Raw genomic sequence first — 21,082 nt, forward strand, 5'->3', positions numbered from 1 at the left:
GGGTCAAAGTGGGAGAAGACGGGGAGAACGCTATGCTGATTGCTGCACCGATAGAGTAACACCCATTAGTGGAGGCAGTGTGATGGTGTGGGGCGGCATCTCCATCACTGGAAAAACGAATGTCTTCATTGGAGGCAATCTCAATGCAGAGAGATATCGAGATGAGATTCTGCAACCAGTGGTAATCCCATTTCTCCACAGTCTGGGACCGACCTCCATCCTCCAAGATGACAACGCTCGTCCCCACAGAGCGGTTTATCAGAGACTACCTCCAGAATTTGGGAGTAGAGAGGATGGAATGGTCCTGACCTCAACCCAATTGAACACTTGTGGGATCAGCTATTCGTGCCAGAGTGACCAACACAACCACGTTGGCTGACTTGCGACAAATCCTGCTTGAGGAGTGGAATGCCATCCCACAGCAGTGTGTGAGCAGGCTGGTGACCAGCATGAGGAGGAGGAGCCTGGCTGTTGTGGCTGTGTATGGTTCTTCCACACGCTACTGAGGCTCCTGTTTGTTAAATTGCCAATATGTCTTGTTTCTTCCTTGTTACTGAAGACTTCAATCATCCAATCCACCAAACAACACCAACCAAGAGTCGATAGCAACAGCAGAATAAGCTGTTTGGCAGAGAAGATTTGGCAAATTTTTCATGGGCGCAACCCGCATACTCAGCTGTGCTGCTCATCCCACAAATGCATGTTCCTTACAATTGGGGCACCGTTTGAAAGGTGAATAAACAGGCTTTCCAACGGTATACAATTATTGCCAAGAAGCATTGTTACAACAGAGAAATAATCTACCAAACACTAATTTCCAAACTTTCTGTTCGATGTTTATATGTGTGTATATATATAGATATGTGTATATCTATATATATATATATATATATATATATATATATATATATATATATGTGTGTATATATAAGTATATATACATATACTGTATATATGTATATTTATTTATTTATTTTTAAAGATAGGATCATCAGTGATGCAGGTGATCATTGCTTGCAGAGGAGGCCTTTGATATTTCCATCAGCTTAGGTGCTGATTATTGGCTGCTTCTTCAGAGCAGCGTCCGTCATGGTGTGGCACACATACTCATTCTGCTTGAACATCTTCAGCTCCATCTCAGTCTGCATGCGCATAGACTGAAGGCATAAAAAAGCAAGATTACTGGGAGTAGTGCACTGAGAAAATGAAATAATGCTTCAATAATTTCAATCTTTACAACTCAGTCTGTAGAAACATTTAAATGATGAAGTTATCGTCACTAAAGTCACAGCTTGATTCCTATAAGTAGACTACAGCATAAAGTACCTCTAGGTCTCTGGTGATGGGGTGGTTGGGTCCATGGGTCACCATGAGTATGCCGTATGCCTTGCAGATCATGCCGTGACCCACCTCTATCTGCCCTGCATGCCAGTGGGTCACGCCTGCCCGCATGATGGCCATGCCCAACTGGGCATTGTTGGGGTGGTACAGCTTTCTGCAGAAACAAATCCCATGGAGAGCCCCACCAATCATGAATGTACCCCACTAACAAGTATCTGATATCTTATTTATATGTCCCATTGAGCTCCTTCGTTGTCCAAATATGTTTAAAAACACATCAATGAGCCACAAATTCTCATTAGAGCACCCAATGTGGATTATTCCACTGCTGAAAATAGTCCCCAACAAATGCACTAATTCTTGCTGTTAGCGTAACGTTTGCCAAAACCTACAGTGGCCAGATATTGAGGCTTTCATAAAAATGATTTCATATATTTGTGTGTAACAACACTCATTCTGTTTGTTAACTCTCCAGCCGCTCCCTCCTGACCTGCAGTAACCCTTCCTGCTGTCCATAATCAGTCTAGCTTTCCAGGCCCGAAAAGGTCCAACTAGCTCATCTTTAATAATACCAGCTAGTTGCACCTTTTCGGGTTGAAGAAGACACTTTCTTCAAGCAGTGGTATAGGAAAAAGTCTGCATCTTTCAAGAAGACCATGATTTTTATGCAGGACAATGCTCCATCGCATGCATCCAAGTACTCCACTGCATGGCCAGTAAAGGCCTTAAAGATGAAAGAATAATGACATGGCCCCCTTCCTCACCTAAACCCTATTGAGAACTTGTGGGCCCTTCTTAAATGGGAGAATTACAGTGAAGGAAAACAGTGCACCTCTCTGAACAGTGTGTGGGAGGCTGTGGTTGATCGTCAGCAGATCAAGGAAGTGACAGAGTCCATGAATGAAGGCTTATTACTGGTATTGGAAAGAAGGGGGACTGTATTGGTCACAGATTTTTTATTTGAAATGTCAGAAAAGTTTTTTGTAAATTTTGAGTTGTTTGTTTATTATTCTCACTTTAACAGATGAAAATAAACAAGTGAGATGGGAACATTTTTCATTTAGTTGCCCAATAATTGTGTTCACACAGATATTGTCCTAAGAAAGCCAAAACCTCACTTTTACTTTCTTAAATATTGTTTATATATATATTAATATATAATATATGTTTGAGGTTTATTAACGTTTTGGATTGAGCGAGAGCTCTGTAGTTGTTCAATAATAAAATCAATCCTCAAAAATACAACTTGCCTAATAATAGTGTATTTTGTATTAAGGTGTGATTACATAGAGGTTTCTCCGTCCCAGCTGTAGAGCTTCAAAGGTTGCTAACTTATGGTGACATAGGCAGTTTCTATGCAACTTTATGGAACGTGGGGAGTTTAAACATGAATCATAACTTTATACTGATCTTGTCTCATCTCCGTCGGGACAACTAGTGTCTGTGTAGTGTGCGAGTAACTGTATCCCTTCAGAACAAAGTGCTGCGTCAGCACTCACATGTATCCCTCCACCATCCTGCAGCCGTAGTCTGCAGCCTCAGAGAAGGACTGCAGGTATGAGAGCATCTCACTGGCAGCGCTGAGCACACGCAGCTTATACAGGTGAGTGTCAGCCAAGATGTTGTCCTGCTTCTCCAGACACTCACGACACAACCTCACCACCTGAGAGAGGACCGACAGCATGCAATACAGGGGACAGACGGGAAGAAAGAGAAGCATATGAAGTGGAGACAATAAGCGAGAGGGAGAGAAATGCAGGAAAGCTAAGAGCAGTGTTGTGTACCTCGCAATAATCCTTCTCAATACGGGACCTCTCGATCTTCTCCAGACACTCTTTACTGAAGGCGGTCCCCTCTTTCACCTTATCAGCAGAGGGCTGAGAGGGAGACAGGAACATTGAGTATTCTCATCATCATGTAAGTCAAATAAAGAAATGAAAAAGACTTTTATGTGACTGTTATCATATGTAAGCCAACTTTGTTCCCCTCGCTCTCTGCGGCAGCCATCATCAGGTCGTCCTTGACACGCTGGCTGCAGTGTTCGCAGCTGCACTGGAAGTGGAAATCCTCCTTCAGCTTCTTCTGGCGGTCAGCGGACAGGTTGAGGAAGTCCACATAGGTGACGGTCAGCTCCTCGCCCTCTGAGATTTTACTCACAGCTCGCAGCTCGATCCTGGGACAGAGGAGGACAGGACAGAGACATCAGAGGGGTCTCAATCTTCTCATCGTACACACTACTTTATGCTGACACATGCATTTCTCACTGCATTCTTTTATTTTCTTCATCTTTATTTATCAGGACCAATGACCATTAATTGACATCTTTGTAGGTATTAATTGACTTAATGACTAAAGCCACACATCACTTCTAAGTAGCATGGTCTTGATTGCCATAGGTCACACTTGGTGTTGTAATTCTGTCTAGTTTTTAATTGAACTTCACAGCCACGTCACATGACAGAGGTTGATCAGCTGTAATACATACCTCCTCTGAGAGTGGAGAGCAGAACTCACTGCTGACTGGCTGCAAAAGAAAGCAACAGTCCACTCACTGGAATTTTGTTTGATATAAAGCATTAACAAGTCATTAAGGTTCCCAGTTGTATTATTGTATTTACTGGTGTGCTCACATAATATATACAGTATATTCAAATACCCAGAGGTCTCTGACTGTTACTTGATACCTAGCTTGGATACCTACTTGCCGTGGTTGAGGATGACGGTGCAGTTGGGCCAACAGTCATGGTTGACCAGACAAAGGTTGGGGAAAAGACCCAAACCAACAGCCTGCAGGCCTCTCTGGTCACTCAGTGTGAATCCATTACACTTGATCTACCGAGAGAGACAGCGAGGGGGGGAAGAGGAGAGTATGGAGGGAAGGAGTGGGAAGGGGAGAGACAAAGTACAAAGTTTGTTTCTGAAGCTGTCTTTCCTAGTGCACTTTACAAATATATAATAAGAGGCACTGAGGAATAACAATTCATTCATTCCTACGATGCCAAAGATGTGTGAGATGTCGTCAACAGAGTGCTGCTTTCTTCCATAAGACCAATATTCCAGGAAGGTGTGCACATCAGTCCTGAGCTGCTTAAGATCTTCTTCAGGTAGATCAGCCACATGGTCCTCCAGCTGGTCCACTGAGATCAGCTGACTGTCCGACACAATGCCTGTGTCCTTGTGTATACGCCACAGCACACGAGCAGCCAGACTGGGCGAGAGAAATATGGAGATCATTCAAAATGATGTGTCCACCACTGACTCTTTTACTATTCTATACTATGCTATTATATACTATACTATGCTATACTATTATATTATATACTATACTATTCTATTATTTACTATACTATTCTATTACATACTATACTATTCTAAACTATGCTATTCTATTAAATACTATAATATATCATATTATTCTATTCTATACTATACTAAACTATACTAGTCTACACTATACTATTCTATACTATACTATACGATTCTACACTATACTATTCTATTCTATTCTATACTATACTAAACTATACTAGTCTACACTATACTATTCTATACTATACTAAACTATACTATTCTATTATATACTATTCTATTCTATTATATTCTATTCTATACTAACTATATTATACTAAACTATGCTATTCTATTAAATACTATACTATATCATACTATTCTATACTATACTATACTATTCTATTTTGTACTATACTATTCTATACTATACTATTCTATACTATACTATACTATACTATTCTATTTTGTACTAGTCTCTACTATACCATACTATTCTATACTATACTATATTATTCTATTTTGTACTATTCTCTACTATACTATACTATTCTCTACTATACTATACTATTCTATACTGTACTATACTATTCTATACTATACTATACTATTTTATACTGTACTATTCTATACTATACTATAGTATACTATACTATACTATTCTATTTTGTACTATTCTCTACTATACTATACTATTCTATACTATACTATTCTATACTGTACTATACTATTCTATACTATACTGTACTATTCTATACTATACTATTCTATACTGTACTATTCTATACTGTACTATACTATACTATTCTATTTTGTACTATTCTCTACTGTACTATACTATTCTATACTATACTATTCTATACTGTACTATACTATACTGTACTATACTATTCTTTACTATACTATACTATTCTATACTATACTGTACTATTCTCTACTATTCTATACTATTCTATTTTGTACTATACTATTCTATACTGTACTGTACTATTCTCTACTATACTATACTATTCTCTACTATACTGTACTATTCTCTACTATACTATACTATTCTCTACTATTCTATACTATTCTATTTTGTACTATACTATTCTATACTATACTATTCTATACTGTACTATAATCTACTATACTATACTATTCTATACTATACTATACTATTCTATTTTGTACTATTCTCTACTATACTATACTATTCTCTACTGTACTATACTATTCTCTACTATACAATACTACAGAAATCAACATCTGTTTACATCCTGTAATAATAGACCTCACTGATTAATTGATTGATAATCAAGACTCCTGAGGATAACATGTTAAAGTAATACTTTTCCAACAAGGTTCTAAGACAATATCCTAATAGACAGCACATGATGCATCACATGATGTACAGAATTACATCAGAGAAATAAATAAAATAAAGATTATTTATTTATTTATTTCTGTCACCTTACACAGAACATCAGCCAAAGCTCCTCAAGTCCCCCTTCTGATATTCATGTGTACTGTAGTGCACTGTATTAACAGGATCACAAGTCTAAAGCCCCACTAGTGACCCATAGAGAGGCTGCAAAGTACCATCAAATGTTTGATTATTAGACCACATAACACACTGACACATTCTCTATTCTAGGACAATAAGCATGTGTTCTTGTGGATAGATGTGTATCCACTAGTCAGTATACACCTCTCTCCAATTTACCAGCGTCAACAGTCAGACCATCCCAGTTACTGTGCCTTGACTACTTCTTTTGTCTGTATGATGCTTCTACTTTGGCTGTCATCTGACACAGTCTGTCAATTAGATTGGAAGATGTTGTTATGTGCAAAATTGACAATTTGGCCTGGCCTTTATAGGATTATCATCAAGAGTGTTCATCATCTGTGGAACATGAATAATGACAGCAAACTATCATGGAGTCATTCATTTTCAATACACCGTAATATGGCACTAAAGGAAAGGTAATGGCTAGTTAAAACAAAATGGTTCATCCTCTGATAACCACGAATGTGCTTTGTACAGTGAGACCATTACATTTGTATGGTATGATTGGAGCTTTGAGTCAAACACTAACATAATCTCAATCACAATTTTGAGCATGCTGATGTTAAGCAGGTATAATGTTTACCAACTTAGTCTAGTGTGTTAGAATCCTAACATATGCTAGTTAGCACTAAAACCAAAGTACAGTACTTACGGTTTACATCATAATACGAAAGATTGGTAAAACTGAAATTTTGACCTGATCCTGCCGCTAGATTTACAGCAAACACATTCACTTAATTGGGGAAAATAAGTTCTGTGTAACAAATGTTATGGCAATCAATTCAATAGTTTAGTTCAGACATTTCACAAAAAACCACTAATGTGAACCTCATGGTGGTGCTAGAGGAAAAGATCACTAACGTCAGTAGGATTCATCCTCTGGGTCACATGACTATCTGTACAGAATTGAATTGCAAAGCATCCAATAAATAGTAAATGGTAAATGGACTGTACTTGTATAGCGCTTTTCTCGTCTTTCCGACCACTCAAACCACATTACTTGTCATCATTCACCCATTCACACCCATTCATACACTGAGGACAGGGGCTACCATGCAAGGTGCCACCTGCCCATCAGGACTAACTAACATGCACACGCATACACACACCGTAGGTACAGCTACGGGAGCAATTTTTGGTGTCTTGCCTAAGGACATATCGACATGGACTAGTGGAGCCAGGGTTCGATCCTCAGATTGAAGGACGACACTGCTCTCTCCACTGAACCACAGTCGCCCCAATAATTGTTGAGATACTTCAGTCCCAACCAGTTGTGGCCCAATTGCCCAAAATAAGTCATAAAAACACTCAAATGGATCTTCTGTGGAACATAAATATCCACAACAAATTTCATGGAAATCCAGCCTGAGTGAGAGACAACTTGTCATATAACAAAGTGTTGGGAAGGAACAGTCTGGGTGGGTCACTTAAATACTTAGAAATCATCCTCAACGTACCATGAACATCCATACCAAATTTTATACCCAGGTGGCAAGCACTTGTTGAGATATCTTGTTGACCATCTGACCAAATGCCATACAAGCACTACTTGCTGTGGTCTGAATTGTACAGACTACTATCTCATCCTCCTGAAGTCACCACTTGAAAATATAATAGGTTGGATGATGTTTTCTTGCATAGGCTAACCTTTAATTTGTTCCAACCATAGATGTTAAACCACTGAGCAGAACGGGCATGAACCAAGTATCATTAGACGCAGCGCGGGTCAGAGGACAGAGGGTGTGGTATGCTAAACACATTGCAAAGCCCCTTGAGGTGAATGTGTGATTTCTGATATTGTGCTACATAAAGAAAATTAACTTGACTTAACACAGTATCAGATTTGAGACAAAAAGAAAGCCTTGTTGTGTAAAACAGGGCTTTGGTTTCTATGATTTCTTTCCTTGCAGTGATGTATTACCCAGACTGTGGCTGATTGTTCTGTTCTGTTTAGATACAAGTCAGTTTTATACAACTTTTTTTTCATCCGTCTCCTGCAGCTTCCTCTCAGGTCTCAGTTCTCCTTACCGAACATTCTCGCTGGGTACCTTGCCGATCTTCTTGATGGCTCCACATTCCTGCTTGTGTTCATCCCAGCATGCGGTCTGGCAGGTGCGGTCGCAGTAATGGGCAAACTTACACTGGCCACAGCGGTGCAGTTTGGCCTGGTGCCGGAAACAGCTGTGGCACACCTGAGTGGCCAAACTGAGAGGGTCACAAAAGAGAGAAACCTAGCAGCTGCACTAAAAACATCTTTCATTGACATCTCCATAACTGCAGTGAGACTAAAGGGACTAAAGGGAAGTCAGTCAGTTCAGCTCGCCCTAAACAGAACACTCATTCTCTGCTGTTTATCCAATAATATACCTGTATGGAGGACGGAAGCAGACAAAATACATCAATAAATAAATGAATATGCAATTGTGTACCAAGTGTATATATATATATATACCTTTGCATTTTTTCCCTATTTATTTCCCAAAACCTGTATATTTCTGTATTTATACCTTTCTTAATTATGTAAATTAGATGGCCGTCATTCAAAGTGTGTCATGGTGTCAGCTTTTCTCCTATTGGTTGATCGACTATGCATGCCTTGCTCCCAAACTGCCAGGCTCACAACAGAAAGGAGTCTTTCTCAGGTCTGCTGACTGTCAGACTCCAAACTAAACATGGAGAAGCAGCCTTCGGTTTCATATTCACTTTCTTTTTTATGAATATTTTGTTATTTTCCTATATGAACTTTTAGCAGCTGTGACCATATTCCTAGTGTAGTATGAAGCATATGAACAATGTGAAAAAATAGAGGCATGACCGATCCGTCTGAAAGCTGATAGAGACACTGCAGACTATAATCTACTGCATGTAGAGAGAAAGAAATGTCATTTCTCTAGTCACACTGCTACTGAGATTTTCCCACATGAGCTCAATGGAATATCTAAGACTGATGTTTTATATATTTTCAATATTAGAAATTAATTTGAAAGCTTGCAAGGTGAATTTTGTGGTAGAGCCTCTGTGCTCTTGAACACTGAATCCAAAAGTATATCAAGCTCACATGACACCCTGACAGCTCTCTCTCTGCTGGTGTCATGAGAATTTGGGCATCTAGAAATGAGGTCACAGCTGAGGGAAGCCTGACCTCTTGTCCACAACACACAGTGTGTCAGTCAGACGTGCAGACATGCTGAGTAAGAAAAAGCCAGTCCTCCTACCTGTCCATCTAGTATAAGACTACAACAACCGGGAGCCTCGTACCTGTCGAAGACCACAGCAGAGAAACTGGGCTCGGCGAAGACCACTTCCCCAGCGTTGAGTTCTTTGGTGGCCCTCAGGCCTCGACCTTTCCCCCCAGCATCAAACAGCTGAGCACTTTCCATGTTCCCCACAGTCATTGTGCTGGTGAAACAAAACCCAGCGGACGGAGAAGGCTGCGACTAGCCAAGGGATGAGGGACTAAACAAGCTGCAGGGAGCGGAGAGGTCTCGTGAAATTATAAGGAGCACTTGCCCCCGCTCTACTTAGCCAGACCCCTGCTACAGCCCAAAATAAATGTGCCCCTCTAGAGGTTGTACCAACTCCCCAGAGTGGGAAGGGGGGAGAGCAGTGGGAAATGAGGGGCTGGGGGAGGTAGGAGAGGTGAAGGGAGTCTAGGGGTGCCTCCTTCTTTGGGTTGGTCCCTCTGGAGGTATTCTGGTCCGGGGCAGCTGTGGCTGTCTGTCTGAGGCTCATGACAGGAAACGGAGCTGCTCACATTCAGAGGCTGTTTTTCTTCTTTTGAAACCTTTGCACAGTACAGTGGAGGTGGTCCCACCTGTCAGTAAGACTACTATCCCCATATAAAGTGGATATGGTACATGATACAGCTGTCTACTGACACAGAGACACATTGTGAGAACTCTGTGGGCTAGTCACTACGAGTGACCCCTTCACAGTACTCACTCAACTGATCCATTGTTACTATGAAAACATTGATTAGCACAGCTTCACAGAGAGCTGCTGTTGTGATCAAACGTCACGTGGTCTAATTCTGTGATGATCTGTGGATATTCATGGTGACCCCCTCTGACCTGTCCTTTAACACCAACACTTGATCTGTGATCTCAACACAATGTCTACATCTCGCTGTGTGTTGTGGATATTCACGCTGCTCAGCACTGTTAGTGACTAGCTGCTGAAAATAACGGAGCATTTAGCAAAAGACTTTTGCTAAATGCTCCATTAACTGCTCCACTTTTAACACTTTGTTACGGATTATTACCAATTTGGAAGTATCAAGTGATTTATAGCATCAAAGAAATATCACAAACTGTTCAGTTGTTATAGGTGGTACTATACTGTGATATTTTTGTAGGTAGGATTGTCAGACTCTTATCATTGGCTTCAACGACATGTGCGCAAAGATGATAAAAAGACAACTCAGTATTGCATTTATGTAATAAACAGTATCAAGTTTACAAAGCAGATTTGGATTACAGCTGAAGGAATGCACATATAATTCAATCATATACAAATAATAAGACATACATTGAGAAACGTGTGAGAATATTTTGAGTTGAGTCACATATTAAAATGCTCAGCATTACAGCGGCTTCAATCACAGTTCACTGAACATCGTATTAACAGATATCACAAGTAAGGCTCATTAAACTCAGGACACAATGAACAGCACACATTGAGTTCAGAGCACAAAGAGAGCAACATCAACTGATGACATGAACATACAGTTTACAGTTAGGGGGACACCCTTTGACAAAGATGGCTTTTCTTATTTTTCTCTTCAACTTTTCTGAACAGATGTAAAGCAGCAGTGTGTAGGATTTGATGGCGTCTAGTGGAGGTTCAGAGGCCTTTAACTAGGCCTAGATCAACCTCACACCGAACCAGGTCCCAAGACTATCTGGTCCTCAAGCATCAAGTCTATACTGAGATTGAGAAATTGGCTTTTAAATACTATGAACCACACAAGCTTGTACATTTAGACCAGCTGATCCCTGTTAATCAGTTGGCATCCCTTGTAACTGACATACTGTGGAGCAGTGTGAACGCATGTTTTTGAATAGCTTTTCACATTCTTGGCCGGTTTGTTGTATAATTGTATACTGTTCCTTTTATTGTTTTATATGTACAGTAATCAGGACGTCCTGTAAAAGAGAGCTTGCTCTGAATATACCAACTGAAGACTCCTCCCCCACCTCACCCCTCCCTTCAGAACTACGGTGGCCTTCAGGTAACGCATCGTGAATGTCCCTCTCTACTTCCTCTCGCTGCATGTAGAAGCTCAGTCGGTCCATGTGCTCTGCTGTCAGGCTCACACAGCAGAAGTCCTGCTTTCAGACCGCTAAGTCCATATAGCGTTTGTTTTTTTTGGCAGAGCGCTTCGTCCACAGTGACGACACCAGCGCCTTTCTGAAAAGTTCAGAGATTTTCAAACAAAATGTGCTCAGAGCGGTGGCATTAAAATACATTGAGGCATGGAGAGCTCTTAAAACAGATCACTGGGTGAGCGCCTTTTCTCTATGCAGCCGCAGCTTCTCTCTCCTCATTAAAGACAGCTGAAAGAAGATGCCGGTGCTCAGAGAATGCTGGCCGCGTGGAGAGTGAATTTCTGTCCTGGAATGTTTTGAACGTACATTTGATGAACATCAGTTTGGTATTCAGGCTGTCATATTGGTCCATGTCAAAATTGAAGGCTATACCCTACAGAAGTAAGACTGACAGTGAAGTTCTCCACATAGAACTGTAGCATAAGAGGTAAGTGGCAGATATAAATCAGTAGAGTTTCAATCAAAATCAAGGCACACATAGAAATAATCTGTAAGCACTCATGCTGTGTCTAGACGTCATAGACGTCAACGTGAGCTCCCGTCGTGTAGTTGTCTTCCAGAAGGAGCTTCATCAGCTTGGCACAGGACGCCTCACAGGTGAGCAGCTGGCCCTGAGCGGACATGTCTGAAAAAGACTTCCTGATGCTGGGATCAGCTGTTCTGGATCTGGCCAACATCTGCATGTCTGTGTCCAGAGGCCCTGGTTCAATACAGAGGACACAGGTGAGTGTGGTTCAAGGCTGGAAAGGGACACAACGAACCATTGAGGTATCCACCAAGAATGTCCGAGACACACTACACCCTAAAAACCTATCGCTCTAGTTTTGCTATTAAAATAATTGATACACCAATTGATTAATCGACTTATTGAAATGATGGATTAAACAAATACGTGCAAAAGGGTGAAACTGTAGTTTTGCTGCATACTGCAGATGAACTTTGTTACTCTCAAGCACATATATGCAGAAGAACGTTGATGCTATTTAACACCTCTACTACGAGCGAGAGGCGAGACCCCAAAGAAGCGCTACGGCATCATGCTGTGGTTTGAGCTGACTCTTACACTAAAGTCTTCTAGGCGTGTTGTGCTTTCACACCTAACTGACATGTATGAAACATGGCCCCTGTGACCTCGAGCCAGACAGGAGGTCCTATGTTAGTTGTATTTTATAAAAGTTGTCTATTCTCTCTTTACCTTCCATTGTCTATGATGAGTTACAATCTATTGTTTATTATCGAGCTAAGAGTGTTATATTTTCAGATATCAATATACTCGTTACATGTAATCCCATATCGTTTAGAGACGGTTCAATTATTAAATTGCTTTAATGTGTGACTTTCTATCATTTATCAGAATGTAATCATACGTGCTTGTAATGTCGACTGTATGTTAAAGCTAATGACATAAGTGAACTTGGAGTTAAGCTCACTCTGACCTGATGATTGACAGTCAGCAGAGGAGAAAGGTTGTAAACTCAGAAACTAACTATTGTGTTAGTTAGAGAGGCGTCCTGTTCAATGAGAGGGGAAGGGGGGGGGGTGTCTGTCAGAAGTAATAAGACTATGAGAACTGTTTTGTCCAATGATCTAAGAATGATCTGTTGTCTACCTTCTATGGACCCGGAGGTTGCAGAAGCACCAAGGAGAAGTGTACATATAGGAGGAGACAACAAGGGACCGAGGCTTCTGGGGGTTCTTGCTCTTTAGGAAACTTGGTTCTTTGTGAACTTGGTGCATTTTACATTTTGTATGATCTTTTATTTCATTTTTTATTATTCATTTTCATAAGCTTTTCTAAACTTTTTGTAAAAACCAAATGAAGTGGTTTGTATTTTGTGCATTCCAACCAAAGTCCAGTGCTGCTCGTCTCTGGTGGGCCTTCGTAGTCTCCTAAAGGTGAGAGAGCTCTTCCCCTGGGATCGGCTGTTATGATGACATTTCTGTTACAAGCTGAGGTTAAGATGGTGTTGTTCAGTATTGTTGTAATTTACTAACTTGGTTGGCTCAGATTGATTTTGAAGCTCTGCTGATGTATCTTATGTGATGTTGCAGTGTGATTATAATGCTTAGACATCAACTGAGGTGTATTAAGAAACAATAGATTGGCATCCAAATTAGGGGTGTTAGGGCCAGAGTCCTGAAGCTGCCCTTAATAACCGAGCGAGGTTCCCAACCACATGGGGTTCCTCCTCCAGCAGTGGCCCTTTAGAGCGGGTCCATCCTGGAGTACTTCCAGTCCTCCCACACCTGTTGCACACACACAAATCCGTTGATATCTGGCAGTCGGGAAGGCCGACGTTTTTAGCCTGAAATAAGTGATATGACGGTGGCTAGTGGTATCAAGTTATCCTGGCTTTCGCCTCCCTAAGCAGGCTGAGACGGTCTTGCGTGTAGATTTTGGGGGGTGCGTTCGTTACCTTGGTCAGAGGTTACTGAACAAGCCGTCCTCCAGCGCTTCACTCACACTGGGGGGGTTATCGGTTACGCAGCTAGGCTGTACACCTTTTCAAAATGCATTTGCTTTTTATCATCCCCTCATTATTATGTGACTAAAAGTCAACTAATAAAGTGAGTTGTGAGCTGTGGTATGGTTCTGTATGTCCTGCATGTTTCTTCTACCTTTGAAAGTGTGTGAAATAATGTTTGCACCTATTGGTAAGTTTTAGTTTTAAAGACTGGCATTACTGCTCAGTGTCGCGACTCATTTAGGAAGACTTCATTCATTAAATTCCTCGACTCAGCTCCAGTCTTTTATGCTGCGTTCACATCAAACGCGGCGCGAATTTTCGGCGCGAGTAGATTACATACAAAGTCTATGCACAGACGCGATGAGACTGGCGCGGCGCGAATTTGCGATGGCGCGGCGCGATGGACGCGAATTCGCGTCCAACGCGTGAGTTGAAATTTTTCAACTTCTGCGAAATATTCGCGTGACGCTGTGGCGCGATAGCCTATCAGCGTTGAGTTGCTCCCCCCGTCATCACTGACTTCCTGCCATTGTTGAATCAGGAAATAAATACTGTAGCCGTCTGTGTTCACCCAGAGCTCTACGATACCTCATATCAACAGAGACCGGACTATGTGTATAAATGTGTGTAAACCACATGGTACAAACAATGAATAGACGCTGCCGTATTTACGTCTACATGACGTTATTCTGACTGTTGGTGGAGCTGCTACAATGTTAGCATAGCCTAGCACCGATCAGTCCGAGCTCCATTGAGAAGACAAGTAGCCTACAAATCGGCATCATTACGTAGTTATTTCAGAGTCCCTTTTTGTCGGTTTATTGCCGTTAAATCGCAGCCAAATCAGTTTACTTAGTGTTCATACAGCTGTAGTAAACTGCGACCTGTGGCTCGCTAGACACAGTGAACACAGCTCGATAAAATACACGGAGCTCCTCTGGACTATGTTATGAACCAGACATGACGGCGTTTAGTTTCCCGTGATATCTGTGACTTCCACAACACGTACTAAGCAGAAATAGAGGTTATTTTTTTCATGGTTAATGGCGGACAGTTGAACGGTTTTCAGGGCGATAAGCCCCGCCCCCTCTCCGGCGCGTCCAGCGCGATTCGCGCGAATGAACACTTGGTCCCCGGCGTTTTAACCGGCGGCGCGATTGACGCGAATTTGCGGCGCGATGAATTCGCGCCGCGTTTAGTGTGAACACGGCATCAGGCTGACTGGTTGGACTGGAACGTAACCAGCACAAACAAGCAGCTCCTCACCTGGGGAGTAGCTGAGCACCCGGAGGTCCGGCTCCTCTTCAGCCAGCACCCTGAACATCATCTCTCGGGCAGCTTTGCTGGTGCAGTACAGCACCCAGGAGCGGAAAGGCTGCAGAGCGCACAGTGACGTGATGTTGACCACGGTGCGCTGCTGACCTGGACGCTGTGGGAAAGCCTGCAGGACGCTGGCAGTGAGGCACAGGGAGGAGCTGACATTGAGAGACAAGTAAGAGTCCACCTCGGCCATGTCGGTGAAGGCTTTGGCATAGCGGGACACATCCCCCAGAGAGCCTGGGAAGAGGAAAGGAAGGGTTACTAGTGTTGCTTGTGTGTCTCCATCCTCAAAACATACCGTGTGAGTGTTTCCACCAACAACTGTTACACAAACATTCTTAAGAGAAAGCAACAAGATCACAAAATGAAAAGAGGGTTCCACTCAAATGCTGCTTGGGGCCCCCAAAGTAGGGATGCTCCAATCTGACATTTACAGTCCCAATAGTGAAACCTGGTCTTTGGTATCAGCTGGTACAGAGCTCTGATCAGAGACCAGTGTTTATTCAGTGAGTGGTACGCCTCACTGTGAGGAAGAGACGTCATGTGTAGGGAACATCAGGCTTCACTGGAACATTGTTTTACTGATTCTGTCAAACTAAATGTAACAAATAAATACTTACATTACTGACTTGTTACCTCTTATGAAAATAATAAATCATACACCAGCAACTTGGTAAAAAAATCTTCAAAATTAACAGGAATTACAATTCAAGTACGATTCAAGTGTAATATATATATATATATATATATATATATATATACACACACACACACACATATACACACACACAGTTGTGTGAAAAAGTGTTTGCCCCCTTCCTGATTTCTTATTTTTTTGCATGTTTGTCACACTTAAATGTTTCAGATCATCAAACAAATTTAAATATTAGACAAAGATAACACAAGTAAACACAAAATGCAGTTTTTAAATGAAGGTTTTTATTATTAAGGGGGAAAAAAATCCAAACCTACATGGCCCTGTGTGAAAAAGTGATTCCCCCCCCCTGTTAAAACATAAATTAACTGTGGTTTATCACATCTTTGGAAAGCTGAGTTCAATTTCTCTAGCCACACCCAGGCGTGATTACTGCCACACCTGTTCTCAATCAAGAAATCACTTAAATAGGACCTGCCTGACAAAGTGAGGTAGACCAAAAGATCCTCAAAAGCTAGACATCATGCTGCGATCCAAAGAAATTCAGGAACAAATGAGAAACAAAGTAATTGAGATCTATCAGTCTGGAAAAGGTTACAAAGCCATTTCTAAAGCTTTGGGACTCCAGCGAACCACAGTGAGAGCCATTATCCACAAATGGCGAAAACATGGAACAGTGGTGAACCTTCCCAGGAGTGGCCGGCCGACCAAAATTACCCCAAGAGCGCAGCGACGACTCATCCAAGAGGTCACAAAAGACCCCATAACAACATCCAAAGAACTGCAGGCCTCACTTGCCTCAATTAAGGTCAGTGTTCATGACTCCACCATAAGAAAGAGACTGGGCAAAAATGGCCTGCATGGCAGAGTTCCAAGACGAAAACCACTGCTGAGTAAAAAGAACATAAAGGCTCGTCTCAGTTTTGCCAGAAAACATCTTGATGATCCCCAAGACTTTTGGGAAAATACTCTGTGGACTGACGAGACAAAAGTTGAACTTTTTGGAAAGTGTATGTCCCATTACATCTGGCGTAAAAGAAACACGGCATTTCAGAAAAGGAACATCATACCAACAGTAAAATATGGTGGTGGTAGTGTGATGGTCTGGGGCTGTTTTGCTGCTTCAGGACCTGGAAGACTTGCTGTGGTAAATGGAACCATGAATTCTGCTGTCTACCAAGAAATCCTGGAGGAGAATGTCCGGCCATCTGTTCGTGACCTCAAGCTGAAGCGCACTTGGGTTCTGCAGCAGGACAATGATCCAAAACACAGCAGCAAGTCCACCTCTGAATGGCTTAAGAAAAACAAAATGAAGACTTTGGAGTGGCCTAGTCAAATTCCCGACCTGAATCCGATTGAGATGCTGTGGCATGACCTTAAAAAGGCGGTTCATGCTCGAAAACCCTCCAATGTGGCTGAATTACAACAATTCTGCAAAGATGAGTGGGCCAAAATTCCTCTACAGCGCTGTAAAAGACTCATTGCCAGTTATCGCAAACGCTTGATTGCAGTTGTTGCTGCTAAGGGTGGCCCAACCACTTATTAGGTTTAGGGGGCAATCACTTTTTCACACAGGGCCATGTAGGTTTGGATTTTTTTTTCCCCTTAATAATAAAAACCTTCATTTAAAAACTGCATTTTGTGTTTACTTGTGTTATCTTTTTCTAATATTTAAATTTGTTTGATGATCTGAAACATTTAAGTGTGACAAACATTTAAAAAAATAAGAAATCAGGAAGGGGGTAAACACTTTTTCACACAACTGTATATATACACACAAACGTATATACATACATATGTATACATATTTACAGACATATACATACATACATACATAACTACATATAGATATACACACACATATACTGTATATACATATATATACATACATACAGTATATACATACACATACAGTATATACATACACATACAGTATAATATACTGAATGTGTATGTCTATGTGTTTATTACACATAGATATACACATATACATATACACAGTGGTGTATAAAATACTCAAAAGCCATACTTGAGTAAAAGTAAAGATACCTTACTGGAAAACTACTCCAGTAAAAGTAAAAAGTCACCTATTAGAATACTACTTCTGATATTAAATGTACTTAAGTATTGAAAGTAAAAGTACAAGTAAATGCTGTTAATAAAAAAGCAAAGGGTCAGAATTTTGAGAATTATGAAGTTTATTCTTTTAAGTGCTGTGGCACCATGACCAAGGACATGGAGCTGTGTTGACAATAATTGGGTTGGCTGTGATCCATCCAGGAGCAACAATGTTCAACATAATATATTGTACATAAGTATACTTTTGCATCTACTATGAACTTATCATCATAATTCTCCGAAAAGCAATATGACACTATGAAGGAGTTGTAACTGTGCGTTTATAAGTATGCTCATTCTGACTAGAGGATGTAGAGGGCAAATGCATCATATTGTGTTCAGCAAAAAATATCCACTTGATGCATCAGGTCAGTGTTGTGAGAAAGGACGCCTGCCTTGTAAACTCCTATGGGCCTGATTTGAACACAACAGGCAAAGGTTTTGCTCAAGCTGAATCTGCAATTGGGCGACTGCTACCATCATAACTCCATCTGATCATCCACAAAATGACTCAAGTATCAAAACATGATCAATACTAAAGCAGCACCGAAAGTAACAACCCAGTTATTACTTGAAACTGAAAAATGTCCTGTTCATCTTCAAAAGAAGTTGGTTTTCAAAATTGCGAGAATTCCGTCTGGCTCTTCTTGGACTGAAGACTAGTCCTGCGATGCTAAATAGCCTTTCACAGGCCGCTGAGGCAGGTAGAGGTGTGTTCAGCTTGCGCACAGCTGGGAAGGATTTCCCTAATGCTAACCCTAATGCCCTAAGGCTCCTGTCAATCCTATGGTGTGGTGGCTAGCTAACGTTAAGTTAGCTAACGTTAGCTAACTAGTGCTGCAATGATTATAGCTAAAATGACTCAAATCAACACAATCTCACAACTGTCAACACTTCCTCAGCTCACTAACTCGCTAGCGATCCTCGGGTGTTGGTCTTCGTCACCACCGTCGTTTGTTGCGGGAGTAGCAGGTGCTTCCATTTCTGCTTCCATGATGAAATCAGTCATCGTAGAGTGGAATTATACTCATGCAGTCTCGCTAGCTATAGCATATAGCATCCTGGGCATCACTGGGAATCAAAACACCGCGGCTTTGAGAGCACTTGTTTGCAATTGCGCATTAACGTGATTAACTAATGATTTAACTTGCAAGCTAGGACCACTGATTCACCAAACCTGCTTGCTTACAGTCTCTGTTCCACCACAGTCCCCGACGCTGGTCTCATGATTCATTTTGTTTCTAAAGATAGATTTGATTTTGTAGCGAGTAACGAAGGTTTCAGGGGCAATGTATCAGAGTAAAAGTATCAGTTTTCTTTGCAAAATGTAGTGAAGTAAAAGTAAACAGAAATATAAGTAGTAAAGTACAGATATCAAAAAAAACGACTTAAGTACAGTAACGAAGTATTTCTACTTCGTTACTATACACCACTGCCCAATGGTTTGTAGACTGACGTTCTGAAACCTTGAGTTCGGCATTTTGGCCGTCACGTCTTGTTTTTATACAACCAGACGTTAGATGAGAGAGTGCAGCTTTAATAATAATATCAATAATACATTTTATTTGTATAGCGCTTTAAAGGTACTCAAAGGCACTTTACATGGTAAAAACATTTAAGACACTTCAGCATGGCTTCGCTTTTCAGACCCGGAGGTTGCTGCCTGGGTTTAGCAGCTTTGTGACTTCTTATCTGTAACCTGTCCCGCATTGTAGAAGTGAGCTCCCAGTGATCCTGTCACTAAGCTAACATGACAACGCCTTAGTCCAGCAATGCTTTTTCTTCGACGCAGAGTGCTGGTGAGAATATTATGTCACGGCTATGAACCAATCAGATTAAAGTATTTGTTTAATAACTAACCACAGATGATCTCTCAGAGAGCTCTGCAGGATTGTGTCCTCAGGGAGCAGGATGTGTTTGTGTGTTTTACTGCTAATCATAAATGCAAGCAATACAACTCTTCAGTCAATATAGAACACAATATACACCAAGAGTCTTTGTGACATGTGTGCCCATGTGCCGAGTAGAAAACAATGCAGAATGAAAGACGGCTCATGAGGGGTTATTTTGGTGGCATTAACTTGCATGCATGACAAAAGTGAGTCCGAAGTGTGTTTAGAGTTTGTGTGACCTGGTGTCAGCTGATAGAGGTGCAGACGGATGGCTTTGGTTGTATAGGCCAGTTGAATCGGTACAGAGATGACAGTCTGGGGTGTTGAGGATTCAAAGCCACTCTGCACAGATAAACATAAACCATATTAATAAACAGGTGTATTCTCTATCATATCCTGAATATGATTCAACCATGATGAGACATAACAGGGTCTTATGTGTATGTGACCATACTCATTTACACATACTGTTGATGACCTGACATGGAGCACTTGTGCTTTTGTGCTCATTACCTTGTTCTGCTCAGTGATGTTTGGTTCGCTGCACTATGTCATGTCAGCTCGCCAGATGCCGATCATCAGAGGCTTGAAGCTGTGTGCTACAAACAAATGTACCTCTAAAAACTATTTCACTGTTTGTAGTTACTGAAACGTTTCTATAAGTTATATGTGATAAAGATGAGCACACGCATCTCTAATTGATTATAATTTGGAAACTCGTCCATGGAAACAAGTAAATGGAATTGAAAATGAGATATTAAACAAAGTGCAGGATTTACATCCAAAGATATCAATGGATCTATTCAGGACTATTGAAGTTACCTTCCATATTATCAATGTTCATGTCAAACAACACGTCTACTCCCTGGTGTCAGAATACATGATGCAATTCTGGGTTTAATGGCAAACGTTCATGCATTCACTTAAATTTAGCATCACAATGTATTCTAGTTAAGTTGATAAGATATTCAATCAAAGGGTTAGACCAGGGGTCGGCAACCTTTACTGTCCAAAGAGCCACTTTGTCCTATTTTCCACCAAATAAAATTTGTCTGGAGCTGCAAAAGCTATTTGATATCACAGCTTATAAAGTTTTATATATAGTTATATTATATATACAAAAA

The 21,082-nt window shown here is 41.1% G+C and overlaps 2 protein-coding genes across 2 annotated transcripts; both read right to left on the reverse strand.

Moving 5' to 3' along the window:
- Positions 1-931: 931 nt before the first annotated feature.
- On the reverse strand, positions 932-11,593 carry LOC116398980 (histone-lysine N-methyltransferase Smyd1-like). The gene is made up of 10 exons (XM_031875772.1): positions 9,437-11,593; positions 8,207-8,383; positions 4,336-4,549; positions 4,043-4,173; positions 3,827-3,865; positions 3,319-3,514; positions 3,126-3,218; positions 2,841-3,004; positions 1,327-1,495; positions 932-1,157 (listed from the first exon to the last, which is right to left on the reverse strand). The coding sequence occupies exons 1-10, from the start codon at positions 9,571-9,573 to the stop codon at positions 1,047-1,049; spliced, it is 1,431 nt and encodes a 476-aa protein (XP_031731632.1). The 5' UTR covers positions 9,574-11,593; the 3' UTR covers positions 932-1,046.
- Positions 11,594-11,689: 96 nt separating this feature from the next.
- LOC116398967 (sepiapterin reductase-like) lies at positions 11,690-15,836 on the reverse strand. Its single transcript, XM_031875751.1, has 3 exons — positions 15,818-15,836; positions 15,240-15,674; positions 11,690-12,205 (listed from the first exon to the last, which is right to left on the reverse strand). The coding sequence occupies exons 1-3, from the start codon at positions 15,834-15,836 to the stop codon at positions 12,015-12,017; spliced, it is 645 nt and encodes a 214-aa protein (XP_031731611.1). The 3' UTR covers positions 11,690-12,014.
- Positions 15,837-21,082: the final 5,246 nt, after the last annotated feature.

This window comes from Anarrhichthys ocellatus, unplaced genomic scaffold (assembly GCF_004355925.1).
Source record: "Anarrhichthys ocellatus isolate YVR2014 unplaced genomic scaffold, GSC_Weel_1.0 scaffold95, whole genome shotgun sequence".
Lineage (NCBI taxonomy): Eukaryota > Metazoa > Chordata > Actinopteri > Perciformes > Anarhichadidae > Anarrhichthys > Anarrhichthys ocellatus.

Bases quoted from the DNA above. Each gene is read 5' to 3' on its own strand.
- LOC116398980 (XM_031875772.1), bottom strand. From the start codon at position 9,573: ATGACTGTGGGGAACATGGAAAGTGCTCAGCTGTTTGATGCTGGGGGG. The intron at 3,219-3,318 runs GTTGGCTTACAT...TCTCCCTCTCAG, and splicing joins CAGAGAGCGAGGGGAACAAA to CCCTCTGCTGATAAGGTGAA. The intron at 1,496-2,840 runs GTGAGTGCTGAC...TTGTTTCTGCAG, and splicing joins AGGATGGTGGAGGGATACAT to AAAGCTGTACCACCCCAACA.
- LOC116398967 (XM_031875751.1), bottom strand. The intron at 12,206-15,239 runs GTGAGGAGCTGC...GTATTGAACCAG, and splicing joins GGTGCTCAGCTACTCCCCAG to GGCCTCTGGACACAGACATG.